The sequence below is a fragment of the Falco punctatus genome (assembly GCF_963210335.1).
Source record: "Falco punctatus genome assembly, chromosome: 3".
NCBI classification, from domain to species: domain Eukaryota; kingdom Metazoa; phylum Chordata; class Aves; order Falconiformes; family Falconidae; genus Falco; species Falco punctatus.
The window spans coordinates 557,529-581,367 of record NC_137582.1 but is presented as its reverse complement, the minus strand read 5'-3'; the positions used below and the strand labels follow the sequence as shown (position 1 = coordinate 581,367).

Below are 23,839 nucleotides of genomic sequence, written 5' to 3'. Positions count from 1 at the left end.
AAACGTACTGGTCAGTAAAGGCAGCAAAATAACGCTTTTCTTTCAAACACCGAAACTGGTTAAAGGGTGTGATTTGTCTATCACACTTGCCTGTGTTCTCTTTGACCCAGGGAGGCTGTATGGAGCTGATGACTTCTTGCCTGTGTTGACATATGTGCTGGCCCAGGGTGATACGCTGGAGCTGGATACTGAAACTGAATACATGGTGGAATTGCTGGATCCATCTTTGCTGCATGGAGAAGGTAATCAACTTATTTCTATTAGAACTGTGTGAAGGGATGGGGAAGGGGGATTCTTCCTCACCTCGTTTGAGTAGAAACCCTTTTGATGGAGTCATGTAGTCGGTGATGTCGGTAGTGTAACAAGAGAACCCCTTAATTATTTCCACCTTAGAATAAGAGAAGGCTGGTTAGCTTGCAGAGTCACAGCCCCAAGTGACCTGGGAATCTACCGACGTATATACTGCCGTAGGAGGGAGTATGTTGTTTTCCGCCAAGAAGGAGGAGGCGTCCTGACTTAGCAAGCAAACATAGGCTGTGCAGGTGCCAGCTGTGGTTATCCTTCTGTGCCTGAAAATGTCCCGAGAGTATGTATGGGTCTGCAGCGTTCAATTGAGTTGTGAGACCTGGAGTGGGACCCGGGTTAGGTGCTTTGTAAAAACTTCTGGGGGAATTCTCTGCCCCTCTGGGGAAAGTGCTTTTGAGAATGTTGCCCCCCTTAATGATCCTGGTTTATGCCCGATACTTGCTTCTCACAGAGTATTTTTATGAGGCCTAGGAATATGTTTCTTAAGGCACTCTTGAACAATGGCTGAAGTCCGCTCGAGGCAAGGAAATCTCCCTCCTTTGTTTTCACGGTGGTGGTTTTAACAAAGAGGTATTCTGCCAGCCCTTGGTAGGCCCCAGAATCTATCAGTTTATGAGGAAGTTTCAAAGGTTCTTGTGACCAAGCTCAGCTGTGAGTTTTAAGTATAGGTGTATATGTCCCATTTCTGCCATCTCTTGGATTGCTGAAATTGCTGTATCCTTTTACATGCCGATACGCATGACAGAATTGTGTCAGGTTTCCTCCGGTTCAGTACTAGTCTGTTCCCTGCTTTGTGTGCAGAGTGCATCGTTCGGGAATCCTAGGACAGAAAATACTTGAGATGTGAAGCTGGAGATCATTAACACGCTTGAAAGGCAGAAATATTTACTGGGCTGTTAAGTCATGTCGTTTTTAATGTAGCAAAAGTCATTCATCTATTGGCTGGCCCTGTCTGTGGCACTAGTTAAACTGTACGGTGCAGGAAAAATTGTTTAGTGCTTTGGGGTTGTGCGGTTCAAATGTAAATGTATTGTCCAGTTTGTCTGGTGGGTCTTGCGTGTCTTCCACGTATTGAACTCGTCACAGAGCTGAAAGCGAGAGGATGCTGTCGGTAGTACAGAAAGCACTACTGTGAGCATAGACTGCATCTCTGAATGACTCCACAAATAGACCGTGCTGCCTCTTAATTGAACATTCCCACTCAAATAGTTTACTTAAAGAGCAAGAGAAATAAACGATAGCCTGTCTTTTGTTTCTCCTGGTTGCTGAGGACTGTTGCCCCCTGTTGAGAGTCCTTTTCCTTTGTGACCTGCAGCTCCTTTTGTACATTGGCAACTCTGTTGTGGCTGTACTTTGTTCTCCACTCATGTAATAAAGGTGAAGTCTAGAGAGCTGTACACGCTGCCTCCTAAACTAGTTGGACGTAGTGTTGGACATAGGTGAACAAACACAGCCTGCCTTTTAAAAACAAAAGCAAAACCTTTGGGATGCTTCCAGGTACAAATCACACGCTGGGTCATTGCTTTGTTGCTGCTAAGGGAGTCACTTTTAAGTTCCTGAACAGTGGTAGATGGTCTTTTATGTCGTTTAAACAGCTGTGTTTGATACCCGCTTGAAGCTCAGGAAGAAAACAAATCGCTGCTTGGAAACTGTTTAGAAGAAAACTCATGTTCCACCTTTGTAAAAACACTCAGGAGTAAAGGAGTGACACTGGTCATTTAAATAACCGGCCACCCCCAGCGCTAGCGGACCCAGAGGTAGATACTATTGCACCCCTTGGTAATATGGAGCCCAGGCAACCACTGCATGGCTCTTAGCAGCTGAGAACACACTGTCCAGTATTTTGCAGGCCAGTAAGCTGTTTTTCTTTACGTATAAATATTTTGGCCATAGAATGCAGTGACTTTCCTGTATGTGTGCGTCTATTTATTAAAAAAAACCTCAGAAACCATTTGTACTTTTGACTGTGACCAGTTGGAACTGGCGTGGTGTTTGTGACCACTCTGAATTGTTCTTCCCCTGCTGTCCTTCACAGGAGGCTGTAGGTGCTTATGGAGCACTTTTGCTGATCAAGAACTTCCAGGAAGACCAGGCTGCCCAGCTGCTGAGTTCAGAAGCTAGAGATACTCTCCGGCAATGGCACAAGAGGAGGACAACTAACAGAACAATGCCTTCAGTTGATGATTTTCAGGTAGAGCTTCAGGCTGAAGAGAAACCCCCCCCAGGGGATGGTTGTTTTGTTGGAAATCTCCATTTGAGAAGTATGATTCATAATGATTTCCTTGGGGCCACGAGTGGTGTGAAGCAGTGCTGAGAAGATGGCTGGTAAATTTGCCTCTGTTTCAAAGTCTTTCCACTTCATAACAGAGTGTGGTTATGATGGTATAAAGGAAACACTAAATAATGGAGCTTTCCCACTGTCCTTTGTATTTAAGTCGTGCGGAGCGAGGACAGACCAAATTGTATTTTAGATTCAGCTGCTTTGTACGCTTTGCTGTTAAAAAGAACAAACCCAGATTTCCAGTGGTATAAATCAGCACAACTCCCCAGTAGCGATTGGTGGCTTACCGTGGGTAATAGAGAGGAGACTTGGCAGAAAAGCTTGTCTACAATTCGAAAGTTTAAGCAAGGAGTAGAGTTCTATACTGTGGATGTCTTCATGTTTGTGGTTTGTTTTGTGGGTTTTTTTCTCCCCCCTCCCATTTCTTACTGCTCTTTCAGAGTAGGGCAGTAACTCCAACTGAAGAATAACAAAACAGTTGGGATTACTTTATCTTTTAAAACCAAGTCTGCATGCCTTTCATATAGGAAAAGATTGTTACATAGACAGGCCTGTTGTTGTCTGTCCAGATGCATCAGTTTGCGAACTGAAGCAAGGAGGATGTTGGAATCGAGAAGAAAGGATTTACTCCTTTGTGTCCTGTTGTTTACAGTTCATACCACAGTGCAAAGTTGCTCGAGAGGCTAACGACAACCGTCAATAAGTTATGATGTAGCTAAGAGCTTGATAAATGAAGGTACGGGGTCATCAGGAGGTAATTAAACCTTTCAGTTGCGGCTCCTTCTGCTTTATCAGTGTCCATGCAAACAACCACGGCACATCACTGAACAGGAAGGAGCTGGGAAAAGCAGCAGTCTCCCACAATTTGCCTCTCTTAGGAAGAGGAGAGCTGACGAACAGAAATTCGAAACTGTGGCCAGTGCACAAAGCTAGTCCATCTTACTGGGATCCATTTTGTATTCTGCTTACCTGTAGTTAGGTGTCACATTCAAGTAGCTTGAGTCTTTGTTCTTTCTAGCAAAATATTACACTTAATAGGAAAATTAATCACCTTTGTATTTCTGCTGGATGACTAGATGACAGAAGATTTTTTCAGCAGGATCTTGTATTCAGTTTCACCTTCTCTTCCTCAGCAACTGAACTTCAGCCAAGCTACCTGTACAGCTGGACGCTGTGCTGGATGCTGGAAGATGCAGGGGAGCACGGGAAGAGCTGGCACCAGGTGTGTCCAGGGCTGCTCCTTTGTTGACTCTTTGAAAGAGAGCCTCAAATCAGTAAGGTCGCTCCGCTTCCAGGCTATGCTTGGCACAAATTCAAGCACTTTGCTGCCTGCCCAGAATGCCAGTTTTCCATCTCCTTTCTCCACATCTGCAGTCCTGAAACGAAGCACCTTCCCTACAAGGAATGTGCAACACAGCTTCAGCTCAACTCATCTTTCCCACATTGAACCAGGATGTGGTTGCTACATGTCTGTGGTGCTGTCTCACAGCTTTACCACCAGCTTTTGGGTCCTGGAAAGGCCTTCATCCTCCCTCCCTCCGAAGGATGGAAAAGCAAAAAATCCGGTATTTTGATGGTGATGAAATACAACTTGCTGATACTGCATAAAGAATTTTGATACTTACTATATGAGTTACAGGCATTTGCACAAACTTCAGCCTCTCCTTGAAGCAATCCTGTCCATCTAGAAGCATTGAAAAACAGGTCTTCTGTGCGTTAACTATGTTAGAAATTGAAACTGTAGTGTGCTTTGCCTTATTTAGAGCTGATTTGATTTTATGTATTTATTTTATTTATCTTCACACCGGCTAACAAAAATGGATTAGTTCTGCTCAGTCCTAATGGTTTAAAGGCTGTTGCAAAGTTCCAGTGTTTCAGTCTGCAAGCTATCAAAAGTTTATTAAAAACCCAGAGTGCTCTTTGGAACTGAAGTCATATGAGCATTCTTCTCAGTCTTAGCTTTTAACAGCTTGTTCTTAGGAAATGTACATTTTTGCCATTGTGATTTAGCATGCTTAATTTATTCAGTGTACAAACATAAGTACCAGCTCAGTAAATAAACAGGTCTTTCTTACTGTCATTTTTTCCATCTCCTTTCATTTTACTGCTTTTAGTTTCTAATTGCAGTTAGTTTCTTTGCAAAAAAGCACGTGATGGCAGGCTGCTTTGCTCATGTGTCCAAAAGTGTTTTGTGGTTGGGTGTTTTTTTTTCCAGTTGCTTGTTATTTTACTTTTTAAATACTTTTTGAAAGGTAGAACTGCGTTTCCTTGTAGGGCTTGTTTAGAATTCATCTATGTTATCAGTTGTGCACATGTGTGAATTTCAGCAGAGAAAAAAGATCCAGCTTTTGCCTCATGATCATACGGATTTACTTTAATGTTGCAGAGTAAATTTTCTTTCTGCCTCCCTGTGAGATGAAATTTGGTTACATCAGGCTCAGACACCAAGTTGCCATCGGTTAACGTGATGAAAATGTCCTGCATGAAAATGGATTGCCTTTTGCATGCTGCAGCATAAAGAGTGTGAATGGTTTATCGTGCAGCAACCTGTGGATCAACACCCTTGTGTGTTGCTGGCAGAGGGTTGGGTTTTTTCTTTTTCCTTCTGATGAACATATTGTCTGAAGCTTCTCTTCAATAGTATTGACCCAGCAGTTGCAGCATCTTCTCTTGGGTGTGCTGCCTCTGACGTTTATTTTGCTTCACAGCATTTCGTTTCCTAGTAAGGCCAAACACCACGTCCCGTTAAAACCACTGACGTTTTCAATGGGGCTTTAAGACTGCTATCTGTTTGTTCGTAATTGCAGGGTTAGAATGTGAGCCAAGGAAAGGAGGATGTCAGCTTAGGAATTTCTGTTATGCCTGCCACAGTCTTACCACCAACATCAATTCACAAGGTGGCTGTAATGTACAGTAATCACTGGTGCGTGTTTCACAACTAGAACATAGAGAGGCTTGCTGTTTGTTGCTGAGCTTCCTGTTTTCAGAGGATGAGGTTTGGAGGTTTTGTTTCTGATGTCTGTTTTCTCATTCTACAGAACTACCTTTGTGTTGCATTCCAGGAAGTTAACGGTGCATGTACAGGGAAGACCTTACTAGTAAGACCCTATATCACTACCGCAGATGTATGTCAGCTTTGTGCTGAAAAGTTTATGGAGTGGACAATCCAGAAGAATACAGCCTGTTTCTTTTGGTTGATGACACCCGGCAGCAACTGACAGAAGGTACCTACCCTCAGAAGATTAAGACAGTTGCACAGCCGCCCGCAACCCAAGGTCTTTCGCTTTGTCTACAAGCGCATTAACAGTGATCCGTATGGTGCCATTTTTCAAAACAATGATGAGTCAGCTTCTGAAAACCAGCAACTCCTTTAATTTCTGTTCCTTGTTAACTCTTGAAAACATCTTTGCTGGCTGCCTGCCTTAGGAGCTAAAACAAGTCTTAAACCATAAATACCTAGTTAAACATGCGCATTGCGTACAAAACCCCGTGTAAACCGTGCGTATGGCCAGTTATACAGAGCGTTCCACCAGCGTGTTTGAGCCAACAGCCCATGGGGCTGAATTTCTTGTACCACAGACTCTTTTGAAGCGTATTATACCGTGGCCCTTTGCAGGTCTCTTGCTGTAGCATGCAAAAGTGTATTTTCTTGCACTCACCCTATAGCCGAATGTCATTTTGATTCAAGTATATGTATGCTAAGACAAGTGTTTCAGTAAACCGGCTGGTATGAGCTCGGTTTCACCAGCATGAGTTTGACAAGACTGTCCGATGCAGCGGATCAGTTAACTCCGCATTACTTGGATGATTGCATCCTTTCCTAATTTTTTTAATTACAGAGATTCGCCATGTTTTTACGTGTGTGTGTGTGTGTGTGTATGTATTTGTTCCTTCCAGTTCTTTTTATTCCCCTTCTTTTGGGGGGTTTGGGAAGGTGGGCACAGAATGGAAGTCTTTGTGGGGACCCAGGAAATGAAGTGTTTAACGGTAAAGCTTAAAGCATTTGCTGTACGGAAGGTTTCTCTGTACCCACCGCATCAGCTGCTTATTTAGCAGTGCCTGATGTTTATAAGAGTGCCCTGTGGAAGTCTGCATATTCATTAATGAGCTAGCAGTAGCTTGGCTCTGTGTAGAAAGGAGAGGAACTATGAAGAACATATACCCATCCCTGCTTTTATTTTTTATTTTTCCTTAAACGTCCAGTGTTTCCAGGGCCTTTGCTTTCTCTTGCCACATTGGCAAAGCTTCCCAAGCTTTATTGCCCCATAGTCACGAAAGGTCTTCAGTAATTGCTGGGATGGTGAGTGAGTTTTGGGCTTCTAGCCCTCCATTCCTTCGGTCGTGAATTCCACTCAGTTAAAGACTCAAGAGAATTGCTTAAAACTTGCATTTGGCAGTCACGCCTCAAACAATGAATTTGTGGAGATCCATTTATTTATTTAGACTAACAAAGAAAAAACTGTAATACTGCATCAAAATGAAACTTAGTGGCTGCTGAATCACTGAGTAATAGCGTAGAATGGCTGCTTAAGCCTTTACCACAATCATTGCAATGTTTGTTTGTAGACTGCTTGGTTTTTTGTAAAGTCGTGTGGCTGCGTGTGGTGCATTATTCCCAAGGTGCTCCTTACTGCTCTGATGCTCTGTACGTTCGCAGTACCGGGTAAGGCGGAAGGCTCTGTGGCTGGGGAAGAGTGGCTTGGACGTGTTACTACGCTCTCTGTTGCACCAGAATTTCAACGGCTGGGTTTGGCTGCTAAATTGATGGAACTACTGGGAGAAATTTCAGAAAAGTGAGTACCATGCTTATCTTTAATCTTCTAAAAGTAACCTCTCAACTGACATGGCTTAGGTATTTGACTTGCATGGAAGAGACCCAGAATCGTGCTTTAAGTAGCGTTCTGATTCGCTGAGGATTCCCTGTAATTAGAGAACAAGACTAAAAATACCATGTGGCGGTGTAAGATCTCAGGGTTTCTATGAAAGCTAACTTTCCAGAATGAGTAGGGTGTAGCCTGAATTCCAATAGAGATACTGTATCAAAAAAGGTCCTTGTCTTGACAGCGAGAGAGTTTCATGGAGGGTCAACACTTTCCCGTAGGGTCTCCAGCGTGCTTGTTCAGTGATCGTGAGCTTTTTGCAGTTCCTGCAGGCAGCCTTGGAACCAATTCTGTATGGCAGACAGTACCTTAGCTTGCTTTTTGTCATGCTTGGCTGCTTGTACTTGCTGAAAATTTAATTGAGCATCAAATGAACCCACAGGGAAATGTCCTGAACTCATGGTGGTAGGGCAACCCCATTGTAACCGGTAAAATGGGAAAATTGCACATGTTGAGGAATCTGCCTTGTGAGGAGAAGGGCTGCCTTGTGTTAGGTGACTGAACTTTGTGAGCTGTTCTGCCACTGCCCCCTGCCACACACATTGAAGGAGGCAGTCCCTAAGCCAATGCAATTGAAAATGTGGATTTTCAGTGGTTTGTTTTTTTTTTTTATGAAAGATTTCTTACGTGTATATGAGACCTGTGTGAGTGCTTAGCTTGCCCTGTTCTTTCTGTTCATAATTTTGAACCCACGGGCTGGTATAAAAGAATGCTTATGTGACAAAAATAGAATAAAATCTGAATTTATACCGGATTTGTCCCTTGGGAAAGGAGTGCACCTGTTACTGCCGTGTGAAAGGTGTTTGATTAGCATATGACATCGTCAGACCTGCTCTTGGTCGGATTACAAGTTATGGGTTATTTAGCAATACATTCACCTGCTATTCCTTACTGTGGTTTTTCTTTGGTTTTATGTTTCCAAAGAAAGGGTGGATTTTTCGTCGATCTCTTTGTGAGAGTATCAAATCGGGTTGCAGTAAATATGTATAAGCAGCTCGGCTACCGTGTGTACCGGACAGTATCGGAGCGCTACTCTGCTAGCAGTGGAGAGCCAGATGAAGATGCTTACGGTAAGTGGTTGTTGTGCCTTAAGTTGAATGGAAAGGTTCTTGTGTTGAGGGTTCCTGGGCCTGTACAAGTTCAGATAGTCGTTGATGAATGGGATTCTGTATACTGCTTTAGATAGCTTTTCCTACTGAAGAGTACATCAGTTATGAGACTTGATTGCAGGAAGTGGAATGAAGCTGCGTCAGGGGAAGTTCAGGTTGGACGTTAGGAAAATCTTATCCACTGAAAGGGCATTCAGTCAGGGCACTAAACCTGTCAAGAGCTTAGGGAGCATCTGGATGGTGCTTTCAGTCATATGGTTTAGTTTCAGGTAGTCCCGCAAGGAGCATGGAGTTGGACTTGATGATCCTTATGGGTCACTTGCAACTCAAGATATTCTAGGATTCTAGTAAATCTTCTTGAAAAATGATCTTAATGTAATAGAGAAGTCACTTAATGTGGCTTTGTGCAATGACTGTCTTTTATAATAGCATTGTTTTCTTTTGCCATAGGTACGAGGAAAGCTCTTTGCAGAGATACAGAGAAGAAATCAATTATACCTCTGCCTCATCCTGTGAGACCAGAAGACAATGAGTAACTGTAAACTGTGATTCTCAGACAACCTAGTGTCAGTTTCCTTCTCCCCAAAGCCCCCAAGAACTCTACAGATGAGAAATATTAGGCTCAATGTTTTTCCCCGTGAAATATCAAAAAGCAATATTGAGAAGCTTACCAAGGCTGCTTCTGTCGGTATTGGCTGCATATTCGTGCTCTTACCCTATTGTTCTTCCTTTCGAACCGTGACACTCTGGAGACTATTAAAATGGAATTGCTTCCTGTATGGTGGTGTCATGGTTTTCCTTCTCGGCCACAAAACAGTCCCCTCACTTTGTCACTCTCACGGAGCCCTGCTCCGAAACTGAAAACGTCTGGCCGCTGCTCCCACACAGAAGGTGCCAGGAAGGAGTTCTGTTGCTGGCTCTCGCCTTCCCTTTGCAGCCATATAACTGCTGCGACAAAACCTGGGCTCCGTTCTTTCTGAGCCACAAAACCAGAAATTGGGTACATCAAAATACACTCTCCAGAACTCAGAGGTCTCTGTTTCTCTGTGCCTTTTACTTACCTCATTCCCTAATTTAATTCTTGGATCCATCTGTCCCTTCACAGTCTGTCTGGATGTCACGGATGCTGTTACTTGGAGGCATTGACCAGGCACTTAGTTCCAACACAGGTTTCTGTCACTGTCTTCCCTGGAATTTCTTGGAGAAGAGTGCAGAGGAGTGAAGGCAGAAGGTTGATGAGCATTGATAACATGCAGCTGTGACCTTGCCTCCAAGGCAGTGGGTTGAGGGACATGGATGATGAGCAGCTGTAGCTCGTTCCCGTGAAGTAGTTATATAGCCCTGAGGAGTGTGGGAGAGAGGGTTGGATGGAGGGGGGGTGGTGGTGGTGGGTGCCCTGCCCTGCCCTGCCCTGCCCTGCCCTGCCCTGCCCTGCCCTGCCCTGCCCTGCCCTGCCCTGCCCTGCCCTGCCCTGCCCTGCCCTGCCCTGCCCTGCCCTGCCCTGCCCTGCCCTGCCCTCTGGAGTAAGGAGAAACAGCACAGACAGCAGAATCTGACTGACGGTAAAAGCCTTGTTGCAGCCTGATAGCTTGCTTGTGCTGCAGCAGCGGGTGCCCCGTGTGAGGCTGCCTGAGTTGGGCTCCAGCTACCGCAACTGGCGCCCAACGTAGCTGAGACAAGCGGGAGAACCTGCAACCCTTAACAGGCATGGTGAGAGGTGAGCTGTTGCAGCTAATCGATACGGGTGTATTGCGATATTTGTTGTCTGTCTTAACTCAGATCGCAACTGAAGAGGACGTGTATTACTTGTGCTCGTAACAATCTCCAGGCAGGGTGTCTTCTTTTATTACAGTCCCAGGCATGCAGGCTTTTGCTACTATTCTGGTTCTGCTGTTCTCCTTAAGTGCCCAGTGAGGTTTGCTCTAGTATCAGTCATGGCAGTTAATGTTCTCTCGTTCACCTGTTGTGTTTTTAGCACCAGGTTCTGTAGGTGCAAGGGGTGCATTTTAGATCTTTGAGTCACCGTGTCGTGCCGTTGTGGTTTTTCCATTGGCGAACTGCTGCTGTAATTCCCTAAGGGGCTTCCTAGGTCAGGAGGTAGCGGATGGGAGCAGGTTGCCACCCTGGGTCAGTGGTGAGTGCTGGCATGTGTCATCTGACCTAGAGCTGATGTCTGTCACCGCTTTAGCTCTGGAATGACTCTGAGACCCAGGGAACTCTGGTTCCCTTAAGCTGCAACCTTGGAGCTTTTCCAAGCAGTGGATGAAATTCCTGTCACAAGCTCTAAGGCACCTTAAGGAGAAGGGGGCACAGTCTGAGTTTTCCCCCGTGTAGGCGCCAGGGAGGTACAGTTCTGAGCTTAGTACTGGCCGCTACTGGGAGACGCTTTCAAGTGATCCGAGTGCAGCTCTGGCGACCCAAAGCTGGACAGGGTTGGCAAATGCTGATGTAGAGTTTTGGTGGTAAACTTGACCAGCCTGTCTTAACGGGCAGGCATGTTCTGTGTTCGCAAGCACCGTTTAGTCCCGCCTAGGCATCCCGAAAGTTTGAAGGGCCGCGGTCACATCTTCCCTTGGTCACACACAATGAACGGTTGCCTGTGCAGAGTTGCTTTTTAAGGAGCAGGCTGTGGTTCTATTTTCTCTGTTTGGCTTTGCATTTGGGAAGTAATGTAACAGCTACAGCTCAACTGAAGGAGCACGATACCTGGCGTGGCAGAGAAGGAGGTGCATTTTACTAATTTTTTGGTGTGCACCAGTTTGACCCCAAAATGACATTGTGTCAAAGCTTGTGGCCAGGTTCCGCTGTAGATGTTGACTTGGGGTATGAATGGCTCCAGGTGTGCTTTAGGAGAGCTCTGTTGGTGTAGATGTGCTGAGCAATTGCTCTGCTGTGTGTGCAGCTGTTCTGGTTTGGCTTCCTGGTGTGAGCATGCAAAAGAAAACTTGCAAGTGTGGTCAGCCTTGCCGTAAAATCAGAACTCTTTCTGCTGCTGCCTGGATATCCGAGAGCCTCCTGAACGTTTCAGGCAGGCAAGAGATGTGCTCCAGTACGTCTGAGAGTCCACAGCTCTGCAGTTCCCTAGAGGGGCACTCACTACAGGTAAGGCTGTAAGATCGCAGAGCTCTCTGCAAGTTACACTGACGGAGTTCCTTTGGATATATATTTGGATACATGTGCCAGCTGAAAAGGTATTGTTTGCTTTCCTGCTCAGTAAGCACAGAACACTCGGGTGGTCATGGACACTTGTCATTTACTGAGGAAGTTTCCACCCGTTGCATGGAAAGGGAAACGGTTCAGAGGCACTGTTTAAGGTTTGGGGTTTTTTTGTTTGTGGTAAAACCTGGAGTTTTAGCATTTTGTTCTGTGTTGTCGGTTAAAGAAAAAGTATTTTGAATTCAGAAATGTAAAGTGCTGAAGCAGCTAAGTGGCAGAACCAGGCCTCGTTCCTAGTGTAGCCATAATCCAAGGCTGGTTTAAAGCCCAGCCCAGTTACGTCAGTGGGAGAGCAGAGAAACAACAGATGATTGAGTTGTGTACACAGGTGCTCTCAAACTCAGGTACCTGTTTTTGGAAAAATGTGTCTACGAGAATAGTAATTGCTTGTTCAAAGACTAAGCGTGCTTGAAGGAGTGTGTGAGTTAAAGCAGGCAGAAAGAAGATCAAGATCTGAGGAGCAGCCTGGAACTGAGGAGATGAATCACCTGGGACAGTCAGGTGATGGATTTGCAGAACTGACAGGACCAAAGGAAACTCCTAAAAACTTCAGACGCTGACTAACGGTTTGAGAAGCATATCTAAGCCGTGCTGTATCCCTTTGCTCTCTGCCACTTGCTGGGGTGGCAGCCCGGCTCTGAGTTGTGACTAAAGCAAACCCAGTGGTACCCGCATCTATTTAAATTGCTCCTGGAACAACAGCAAGCGCTGGGGCTTATCCGTAGGACCTCACCGCCCACTGCCCCCCCCCCCCCCCCCCCCCCCCCCGCACCTTGTGCCGTGGGCTCCCCATGCTGCTGCTGCTCCCTCCTGGTGGGCCGGGGGCACGGGCAGAAAGAGCCACCCAACTGTAAAGCTGTCAGATGCAAAGGATGTAGCCGCTCGAGCCACGCGGGTGCTTTTTAGTACGGAGGCAACGGGTAATAGTGGCTGGGCTGCGAGTGGGCGAAGGGCACCCCGCAGCCGCAGCGAGCACTCCCGGCGTCCGGTGACGTAAACTGGGCCGAGATCCCGCCCAGTGCTCGCCCGGCCAGTGCTCAGCACGGGGCTGGTGGGGACCTGCTGCCACCTGGCGACCAAGAGGGGGGTACTGCAGCCAAGCTATCTAACATGGGCTGCAAAGTTTATTACGGGAATGGAATCAATAATAACAAATGCTGGGAAAGAAAAACAGCTGAGCAGGTTCTTCTGAATTATGGTGACTGAATTGGATGAAAGGAGGAAGCAAAAAAGCCATTTAGCAGGCCCTTGGTATCACCAAATACTCTTACAGAATGTGGCGTTCCCACTTGGCTAGCACTAGCTAGGATAAATACTGGTAGCGATTGTTGGCTGTTTCTGTCGCCTAAAGTCTGCTCTGAGGACTAAGTGAGACATTCCTCCTCTGTGAATATCATTAACGGTATCTGGCTTTGCTTTGGTGGTTTCCGTGTTTTTTAAAAACTGTACTTGTGTATGTGAAAAGGGAAAGACATGATGCTTACTTTTTCGATTAATTGCCATGGCTGAAGTTGAAGAGTCCAGAAAAATGTAAGCTGGCTGAGGAAATGGGTCGACCTCAAAGCTGTGTCTATCTCCAAACAAGAGAAATCCTGTTTCTCCTGATGAGGAAGGATCATTGTTAAATAGCTATCACATTACCACATCACCAACATATAATGCCTAATGTTATGTGTTTGTATACGTAACAAAATCATACGTGCATTTATTTCTCGTTTGAGAATGCGGTCTGTGGAGGGTTTCTCTGCGCTGTAGTTCAGAGACCTGTAACTTAGGCTTAATTTAGACCTGAATACACCACCTAGAAATGAATCCAGTTTCGATGCGAAAGCAAAGGGGACAGATGTTCTACTTCTTTTAGAAGTTGTTTCAGTGGCTAACTGTCACGACGGAGGGAAGAGACAGTCACTCAATATGAGTGATCAGCAGACTTCATTTATTGTCCCTTACAGTCACCTTTTATGCCTTTTTATAATTAGCTCATACATATTACAAAAGTTAAGCTCATTATTGGTTAGTTGCCTAAATACCAAGCCTGACCCTAGTTTCTCTTCTGTAGTTACCTGTTCCCACCTGCAACATTCTTTTTCCACCAAAATCTTCCTGTTATTGTGTAACAAGAACAGCCAAAGGCTGTATTTTTGCTTTACTTCAGATAAGCTGAGAGCGATGTGCATTTTTGTCCAGCCAGCTGGACTATGTCTATGAGACCTTTTTCAGCTAGCCAGTTATCCACAATTCCCCCGTTTTTATTTTGGGCGACATAGGCCTGGTTGACCATTTTCAATAACAGCGTTTTAACACAGGAAAATACACAGCCAACTTATAAAATCTCAGTTCAGAAGGATAATTCCAGAAATACTTGAAAAATAAAGTTAGCTTGAAGCTTTAATTTAGATGCTCTTTCTGTTCCAGTGATATAAAAAGTTTAAAAAAATCAAAGGTAATTTTAAAGTTCTGAACCTGGACTAATGCAAGCTCAAAACCCAAAAAGAAGCCAAACTGATGTTTGACTAGGACGATTTGCAAATATTTTAGTGGAAAATCCCTGACCATTAACAATTTTCTGTCCAAATAACAACTGCCCTTATGCAACCAACCAGTCCATACATTTTCTGAAGAATACCTCATTGATATCAAAGAATTAACAAAGGGAAAAAATTAGTTCTAAGCTATATACATTCATAAGTGGTTTTTTCAATAGTTACATACAGATTTACACACTAAGCCATAATGGCTTGTAGGTGATACACACAAGAAGAGTACGTTGCTTATCTGTCTGAATGTCTATGCTAAATTTGACAACTATGCCACAAGCCAAGCCTACATGGGTGCTGTATGTTATGCACGTTCCTTAACAAACAGAAGTGTAATAGACAAATTCCCAAGATGTAATCCCCAACCTAATTATATTATTTTGTAGCCAGTTAAGGAAAATAACACAAATGTGCATATCTACATGTGCACACCTTTTAGTTCAGAACCAATTTGTGATAAAAGGCCTTAGCCTTATGGCATCATCGAATCTTAACGAGTACAGTAATTAAAAATGCACTTTTACTGTAAGTGCGATTTATGCTGACATTCCCTCAAATGGTACACATGAGTACTTCTCACTCAACTGCCTCAAGTTAAAATAGTAGTATTTGTTAATATGTATTAAAAAATCATTAATTCTCTACAATAGCAGTTGACTTCCATAACACTATGTAAGCAAAAGAGGCTTAAGATGGGTTTTCTGAATACTAACAATTTATTATAGACTGTCTAAACTCAGGTCTTGAAAGATTTCACTCTGCCAGACATAGAAACACTGTTGCACTCCAGTTGTGATCTCCATTTTCCCAAGTTGTCACATGCACATCTCGCTCAAGCAACATTATTGTTAAAGTTTCTCTCTGCTACATAAAAGCATATTGCACTTGTAGATATAAAAGACAGCACCCTTACTTAGATTATTATCTTATTACCTCATAACTCTTAGTATACCTTGTATCTCTGATTTCATCACTTCAAAAATTCACCAGAAGCAGACAAAACCACAGCATCAGACTAAACTACACCTTAACTGCTGATTCAAATAAAGGCATTGTCTTCAGATATGCCTAATGCTTACAAATAATTTTGGCTGGTTTTGATCAAAAAGCTATTATTACAATAATGATCAAAAATAATAATCCCGTTTGCAAAATGCCTTTAAGCCAGCCTCCTAGTCCCAACCAATTTCCACATTCAGAATACAGCATAAATACAGAATACAGAATAAATTATCTCCATCAAGGCAAAAAGGCTTCTTTTTAAACACAGAGATGTTTGCTAGTTCAAGGCAGAAACCCATTTCTTGTAGGTGACATCTGAAGCACTTTTTTTTTTTTTTTTTTTTTTTTTTTTGGTGGGCTTGTAATCAAGTCCGTATTTTTCCTTGAGAAGCTTAAGCTGTTCCGCTTGTTTCAGGAGTGTTTCCAACTCTGATTTGTCGAATAGGTCCGTATTTCCCAAACATATCATACATTTCCTCCGCTGTGATTTTATATGGTTATACGGCAGGTTCCGAATATAGAGGATCCGATTGACCTCTGGGGGCAGCCAGATGTTAGCTCGCTTGGCCGCTTGCATCGCCATGGCGCCGATCGGAGGGGGGGGTGGTGGTAGGGGGGTGCCGCCTTGGAGAGAAACCGTGGCCGGGAAGGGGCCTGCCGGGCCGCGCCGCCGCTCGCCGCTGCCGCGGGGTCCCGGCTGCTATCCCATACGCTAATAACCCGGGTAATGCCTTGTTACAATCTATGTCCCGAACGCTCCGCTTTTCTAAAAAGCAAATGAGCGAATCGTACGTCGCTTGTCTCTCCATACCTTCGTCAGCGCTGTTGCAGCCTTTGCGAGACTTCGGCGACGCGTGGCCGGCGGGACCCTCTGTAGGTGCTCCCGGGCGCGGGGACTGTGCCCTGCCGCCTCCTGCGCTGCTTTCAGGACCGGTACCCGAATCTCCGTCGTCCGTCGAACCGTGGCTCGCAGGTTCAGCCCTCTCTAGGGTCCCTGTTCGGGCGCCATTTGTCGCGACGGAGGGAAGACACAGTCACTCAATAAGAGTGATCAGCAGACTTCGTTTATTGTCCCTTACAGTCACCTTTTATGCCTTGTTATAATTAGCTCATACATATTACAAAAGTTAAGCTCATTATTGGTTAGTTGCCTAAATACCAAGCCCGACCCTGGTTTCTCTTCTGTAGTTACCTGTTCCCACCTGCAACATTCTTTTCCCACCGCGATCTTCCTGTTACTGTGTAACAAGAACAGCCAAAGGCTGTGTATTTTGCTTTACTTCAGATAAGCTGAGAGCGATGTGCATTTTTGTCCAGCCAGCTGGACTATGTCTGTGACCCTTTTCAGCTAGCCAGTTATCCACACATAGGTTAACTGTTTCTTGTGAAATAGGTATTCAGTCTCCTAGGTAAATGTTAGGTAGGTAAATGGTTAGTTAATAGGCCATTTTTTCTTGTCCATTGTTAATACAGCCTTTAATCATGTCTTTGTTTCACTCTGCACCTTTGCTTGTCTCTTAGCAATTCACTTGAGGTTTTTTGATACTGTGATCAGAGTCTCTTAGTTTCACCTTATCTTCATCATTCTTTGAGCTGGTGAACTGTATGTGGTGATTTTCCCAATTATCTTTGCTGTTGTGTAGGAATTAGACTTAATCCATTATCACTAAGTGAAAAAGGCTACAGGTTGCTTTGGCGTTTGTTAGAAATAATAGTAGCTGGTAAGAGCTTTGTGGGTATTAGAAATCCTGTATGGAAAATGTAACTGCAGTGCTGTAAGCCCTAGTTTCTTTCCTGTGCTTTTTAAAGAAAAACTGGTGCATTTGTGTTTTCATTTTGCAGTTACAGCAGAATGTTCCAAACTGGCTGTTTCTCAGTCCCACTCTGCAAATGTGCTCGACCTATTACAGGTTAAGATTGACTATATTTATTTTTTAAAAGACAGATAGAGGAAGGCAATAATTCCTCCACTGTTTGTGCTGAATCCTCTTTTATAAAAACTGTGTAAAACTATTCATGATTATTGTTTTCACAGAAAGAGTCACAGACATTAATTCTTTACGAACCCAGGTTGTCTTGGGGAAAAGTCATCTTTCTTGCTGAATAACCGAAACAGATTAGTTTATTAATTTCTTAGACAAAATTAATCTAGATGTTATGTCACTGCACATCTTGACAAGAATTTCTCTTTCACCCATATCCTAAACGCATTACACCTGAGTATTTTTTCTTACGCAAATCTGCAGTACAAATAACCGGTGTTTCTTTTTCCATTCCCATTCCTGAGATGAGTGCATGTCATAAACAACTGTATGAAGAATCAAGCTAAATGTATGCGATTAGAAGAAGATGTCTATAATGACAAGTGTCTATTGAAGCATTGCCTGCCCTGTTTGCATTGATGAGATGCTCCTGTTCATTTCTTGAAGCTGTGCCTTTTACCGATTATCTGAAGGTTATGGTTAGGCTTCCCTAAATTCTGACCTGAGCTTTCCCAGCTGACAGCCTGGGGCATTGAGCTGTATCTTCTATATTAGATTTTACATCTGGAAAGCATTTCTGCTTCTCAGGAGCCTCTTTAAACAGTCTTTAGTTAATGTTTGCAGCTCAGAAGTACTGGAACTGCTTTGCAAGAACTACTTTTTGTTGTTAGTAACGTTATCGGATCCCAGCCCCTGTATGATACCTTCTTTTCATAGTGAGTTCATCAGATAAACCTCCAAAACACAGCAGAACGCATATGAACTTGAGAATGCATATGTAATTACTCACGTATGTGTGGCTGTTTGAGGTATGAAAGCCCCAAATACATCTTCTTCCAGGAGTATGTTTGAGTATGTTTTTTTAGTGTGCTTTTTATGTGTGTATGCTTGATGTTATTTATCAAATCAGACTGTTAAAATATTTCTCTGAATTGTCTCTGAAACAGAGTGCCTGAAATAGCTTCCCCTTTTCACCTTGTGAATAATTCTGCATGTCTCCCCTACTTCTCCACATTTTCTGTATAGTATAGCCCATTCTTTCCTTGAATCCCCTTCAATAATTTCATACTCTGCCTGCATACGTTTGCTAATGTTAAACTATCTCGCTTAGAGCAGCCAACATTGCCTAAGCGTGTACGAGGACGGAGATTTACAAAACGTTAGAGTATGCAGGAAGTATACCATATTTAGAATCAGGTTCACTACCATCATTGCTATTATAATCTGGGGGAGTGCCTTGTCCCCTTGAACTTTTGTGCCTATATGTGCTTGTGATATAAGCCATATGTACCTGTAGATTACTTTGTGGAAATATGTGTGTGTGTGTGTAATATGTATGTATATATTCCACATATATATATATATATGTGGAAATCTATATAGGTGTTTCTATAAAGGGGGTGGCCTCCAGGTAATGATCACTTCCTCTTGGAAGGGATTACTTCAACAAGATCCTTTTCCAATGTACCTCTTTAAATATTTTGTTATGTGAGATTTGCTCAATGTGAGAAGACGAAAAAGATTAATTTCCTATTTTCTGTAAGGTAGACATATTTTACTGCAAAGGCATATGGACAGTAACTTCTGTTGTCAAGGAATGTGTGTTGCCAGCAAAAATTATTCATGATCGCTTCCTTAAATTGTTGGAATAAGGAGTGGGAAAAATATTTCGCTTGATTAATAGGATTAGGAATAAGAAATCAAGAACCGTATTTTCTGGAAAAATGGATCTGCAGACTTAAAAAAGAAAAAGAAAGGATGCTTCCCATATCTACTAGTGGAAATTTAACTTTGTATCTGGGCATTTGTTGGCCTGTGCCATGATGAAGATGGAGCTGCTAACAAGATGCAAAAGACTGAAATGCAGTTCAGCATTTCAGAAACAGCAGCTAAAGATTTGGAATCAGTTACCAATGTAGCTGTTAAACTATAGTGAGTTTCAGAAAGTGGCAGCTGATTAGTACACGCCGCTCTCTCTGTTACCCTAGAAAATACCCATTACGCTGGTTTCTGTTGGAAGCGTACCCCAACACCGCTTTGCAGAAATAGCTGCGATGTTTGGGTAGTCAGCATGGACTCTGTAAAGCAAACATAAACTCCACAACTCATCCCGGGGTTTCACCTGCAGCTCGTCAAGGTCCTGTGCATTGCCCCAACAGCAATGATGAGGCTTGGTTTAAACTACGGGGATGCAATTAGGTATACGTGACTTATCGGATAGATCTTACTAACTCATAGGTTCAAGATATGTTTAATATCTATCAAGCTTTTTTTAAAATTACATGGCTCACAAAGCACTTACATAGATGAACAAATAGCTCTAATGAATCTATTTTACTGAGTTTAAATTGTAGCCACAAAAATATTTCTATTTTGGAACATGCTATACTACTAAACAGAATCTTTTCTCCCACCACCTTAAGAACTACTAATCTGCTTTGTGCTAACATTAGTCTGTCTCCAAAGTTCTTTTTACATTTATCTCTTTCCCTTTTTCTCATTGCTCTTTGATGTTTTATTGTGTCTCTGCCTCTGATATTTGTAACATATTCTGATTTCATATACACTTTTGTAACATCTTCGTAGTATTTACAGTGGTATTACTCTTGAACGACACAGAAGTAACAGATCAAAGCTTCTTTTCTTTTTAATCATCTGCCCCCTATGGCATAGACTGTGTTTTCGTCATTCTTTGCAAAGCACTGTGTCAAGCAGCAAGAATGTTTGGAAGAGATACTGAACCAATTTCCTTTCCGGAAAATCTGAAATTGCAAGCAGACGAAAAAAAAAAAAAAAAAAATCAGACATATAAGATAATTCATCTGTGATGATGTTCTGCGCCACTGTGCCAACTTTTCACCCACAGATCTAAAAATATCTTAACACAATCTCCAAACGTTAGGGAGTTGGAACTGATGAAAGTTTTGTTTTGTTTGGATTGGAGGTTTTGGGTTTGTTTGTTTGAGGATTTCTGCACAAAGTCTGTTTGAATGTAGCGGTCCTGAGGAATTGAGAGGATTGATGAACACAGCTTGATGATCGATGCAGATCAACATTTACCGTGCTAAGCAAAGAGCAAGCTTAATCTGACCGAACCAACTTCAACTTGACTCTTGCTCTGATTAGTACTGCCTATTGATTTGTGGCCTGATGGCCAGCTCTTGTTCACAATCATGTTCAAGTACAAAAAATCTGTAACATCAGCAAGGCTTTGGGAACACAGGAAAAACCAAAGGATAAGGAGTGGTAACTAAAAGTCTGCCAAATTAGGTCCCTCCTCTGGTAAATTTAAGGTTTTATCCAGAGAAATTCTTCCTGGCATCCACTTAGCTCATTATTGAAGTGGAACAACTGAATGAATATGCAGCCTCCCAACATCAACGCCTGCTGTTCTTTGGACTCACGTGCAAATTTTGTATTGTACAGTAACACCTGGACAAAGACAGATAAAGCAGTGACTCATTATGTCAAATCACTTGGCATCCTCTGTGGTCTGACTGTTAGTGTTTTGTATTATATACGGATTCCAATGAGCACAAGAAAAATAATAAGCATTTCCACTGTTTATAGTATGACTATTGTCAAGATCCATTTTTATTCAAAGTACTGCAACTATATGAACTAATGCTTAGAGAAAGAGAAAAGAGTTTGATTGTTTTTTGAATGTCATGCTAACTTTGGTAATCCTTTTATTATATGCCTTTTCATCAGGCCTTCACTGTATATCTATATTTTAAGAGAAAACATACACACAAAAAAATCCTGTCAATTCAGTCTGTTAAAGGATTTTTTCTCTCCCAAACTTTGTAATCCTTGCTTGGAGTTCTGACAGAGGAATGGTAATAGGAGAGCTCCGCTTTGTCAAAGCCTGAAAAACAGCAATGCTTGCTTGCTGACAAAATCTTGAATAAATAAGTTGAGCATAATCAAAACCAAATTTAAAATAATTTCTCTCCTACTGCAGGATATTATTTGAGATTTCTCTCAAATTAATTGCAGTGCAACACTAGTGGCAGTAGCATGGAACTTACTGAAGTCCTATCTCCTGCATTAAGAGAAATGTTAATACAGTGAAAACTTACTATACGATACCCTTGCCCTCACGAAAGAGGAGGCAGAGACTTGCCGGGCCGACCCTGTCTGTAATGCGGTGGATGTCTCTGTCCTGCAGGGCAATGGGTGGGAGTGAGCCATCCCCACCCACCCCCCACCCCACCCCCCCGGGAAGCAGGCAGTGAGCACAGGAGCAAAGGCATTTGGAGGGGCAGGAGAGGAGCAGCAGCAAACTGCTCTCCCTGCCTGAAATCCTGAGGCTGCAGAGCAGGCACAGAGGCTCTGCAGGAGAGTTTTATTACAGGTCGATGTTTGAGCGCATTCAGGTGAGAGAGTGGCTGGGGAAATGGTAGGTGAAGAACTAATTGCTTAGTAAAAAGGCTGCTTATTCCGTCTGACGTGCGGAATTAAACTCCGTAACCCAGGGTAAGTTATAAAGCGGGTGTATTTATTGAGGTGCCGGGTGCAAGGGGGGTCGCTCCTCCTAACTTGCACACGTAGTTTTACTCACAATACGTGTTTACACAGTGAAGTTGGTTAGTTCTGCCCAAAGTCTACACCTACGAGCTAATTATCGGTTAGGTGCTTTCTCGCTTCAATTTAAAGGTAGAGTTCATTTTAAATTTACTCCCCATGCTCCCCGGGTGGGGGGGTTCACTCTCTTCGGGGGGGCCATTTGAGCAGGAGGTCGGGATCTCCCCCGACCACAGTGATTGTACCCTGGTGTCCTTGAGTCTTACCCCTGCAGCAGCCTGCTTTCTTCCAGCAGCTCGCAGGCCCTTGCCAGCAGGCTCCGTCTCTCCACGCCGGTGGGGCTCGGCTCCCCCTGCCCTGGCTGCCCCCCGAGGCGCTGAGCGGCCGAGCCCCAGCCCTTCTCTGCAGGCAGGGAGGCTCCTGCCCGCCTGCCGACGGCTGCCGGCCCCGGGGCGGCTCCTGCCTGCAGCCCGGCTTTCGGGGGGCACCGCGCTGTCTCGGGTGGGGGGGCACAGCCCTGAGCGCTACAGCTTTCCTACCGGAAGGCAGAGCCGCTCGGCGTTAAGGCCAGCGTAGTTTTTGTGTGTGTTTGGTCGTGATTTGGCTTCAGGAAAATGATGCTTTTGAGGTACGGTGTAATGAAATAATGATTTAAACAGAGTAGGCATTTGCAGGAGAAATGCCAGCTTGGGTGTAAGTCAGCGACCTGTTTTGCCTCTCCGCAGCATTACCTTTAATGTTCGTTGTTGGAGGGAAATCTGTCGTGCCAGAGGTATCAGCCCAGGAGAGAGGGGAGGCTGCTGCAGCCCCCGCCCCGGCTGCGGCCAAGGAAGTGTGTTCCAGTGGGCACACGCGTGCCGAGCGGGCATGCCCACCGCACACACGTGTGCATGCAGTTCGGGTCAGCGCTAGGTTATGCGGTGTGCATACCCGCACAGGCAGGCAGAGGCAGCCCCCAGCCCCTGGTGCCTGTAAGCACGCTGCAGGGGGCTGCGCTTTTCCAGCCCCGGGTGGGCAGCGGGGCCCGGGGGGCAGCGATCTCCCTCGGGCTCTCGGCAGAGGAGCTCGGCAGCAGCCCGGGCTGCGAGAGGGGCGGGGCGGGGGGCGGGGGGCCACCCCTCCCGGCCGGCGGGCGGTCCGGCAGGCGGTGCCGCGGGCTGGAGCGACCCCGCCCGCCCCTCCCTCGGGGACAGCCGGCGGCTGGAACCCGGTCGGCGCCCCCCGCCCCCCCGCGCCGCGGTGCGCTCGCTGCGGAGTGCGCCGGCGGGGCCGCTGTGCCCGGGCCGCAGACCCCGCACGGCAGCCGGGGAGGGCTCCGCCGTCCCCCCCCGCCCTGCCCGGGGGCGGCTGCGGGAGCGGCGCGGGCGAGCCGGGGGAGCTGCGGGTGACGGGCGCCCCCCGAGCGGTTGCGGAGGACGGGAACGACCGCGGCAGAGGCCGCGAGTGCGGCGTGAAGGTGCCGGTCAGCCGGAGCCGCCTCCCGCGGGGGGCCCGGGCTCGCTGCCGGGTCTCCGCGCGGTCGGGGCTGTCGCTGCCGAGGTTCGAGACGTTTCGCCGCCGCCCCTCGCCCCGGCACGCTCCTGCGGCGGCGGCGCTGGCCGTGCCCGGCTCGGGGCAGGCGTTTGCCAGCCGGAGACCGGAGCCCTTTTCCGGGGTTTGCCGGCCGGAGCGAGGCGGCGAGCGCCGGGGAGCGCGCAGGGAAGGGAGCGGGCAGCCCTCCGCAGGGGGCGAACCCGGGGGCTGCGCCGCGGCTCCGCACTCGCGGCTCCGCCTCAGCCGCAGGCAGCCCCCGCAGAGCCGCCCCCGGCCCCGCGCCGCGCCGCGCCGCAGGCAGCCCCCGGCGCCCCGGGAAGCGCTGCGGACCGACGGCTTGCACATCGGTGGTCATCAGGTGGCAGCGTAGAGAAAAGATGTGAGGGTCTGCAGCGAAGCACAGCAGAGGGTCCGGAGGACAGAGCGTGTTGCAGGCGCTTGGCAGCACACGGCCTCGGGAGGCGGA

General features: G+C 45.5%; 1 protein-coding gene across 9 annotated transcripts in view; it reads left to right on the top strand.

Annotated features, from left to right (window-relative positions):
- The window catches only part of LOC308059909 (N-alpha-acetyltransferase 20-like), a 28,595-nt gene extending 19,240 nt beyond the window's left edge, over window positions 1-9,355 (top strand). For 3 of the 9 annotated variants that reach the window (XR_013926494.1, XR_013926499.1, XR_013926501.1), the window contains 2 exons: window positions 111-7,380; window positions 8,392-9,355. Coding sequence is in view for 1 of the 9 variants with exons in the window: in XM_080377907.1 (XP_080234033.1) it covers window positions 7,226-7,380; window positions 8,392-8,537; window positions 9,027-9,112 (387 nt within the window). In the remaining 8 variants the exon portion in view is untranslated. Of the gene's footprint in view, window positions 1-110; window positions 7,381-8,391 lie in introns of those variants that run through there. The other 6 variants (XR_013926495.1, XR_013926496.1, XR_013926497.1 and 3 more) reach the window with 6 other exon arrangements.
- The last annotated feature ends 14,484 nt before the right edge of the window (window positions 9,356-23,839 follow it).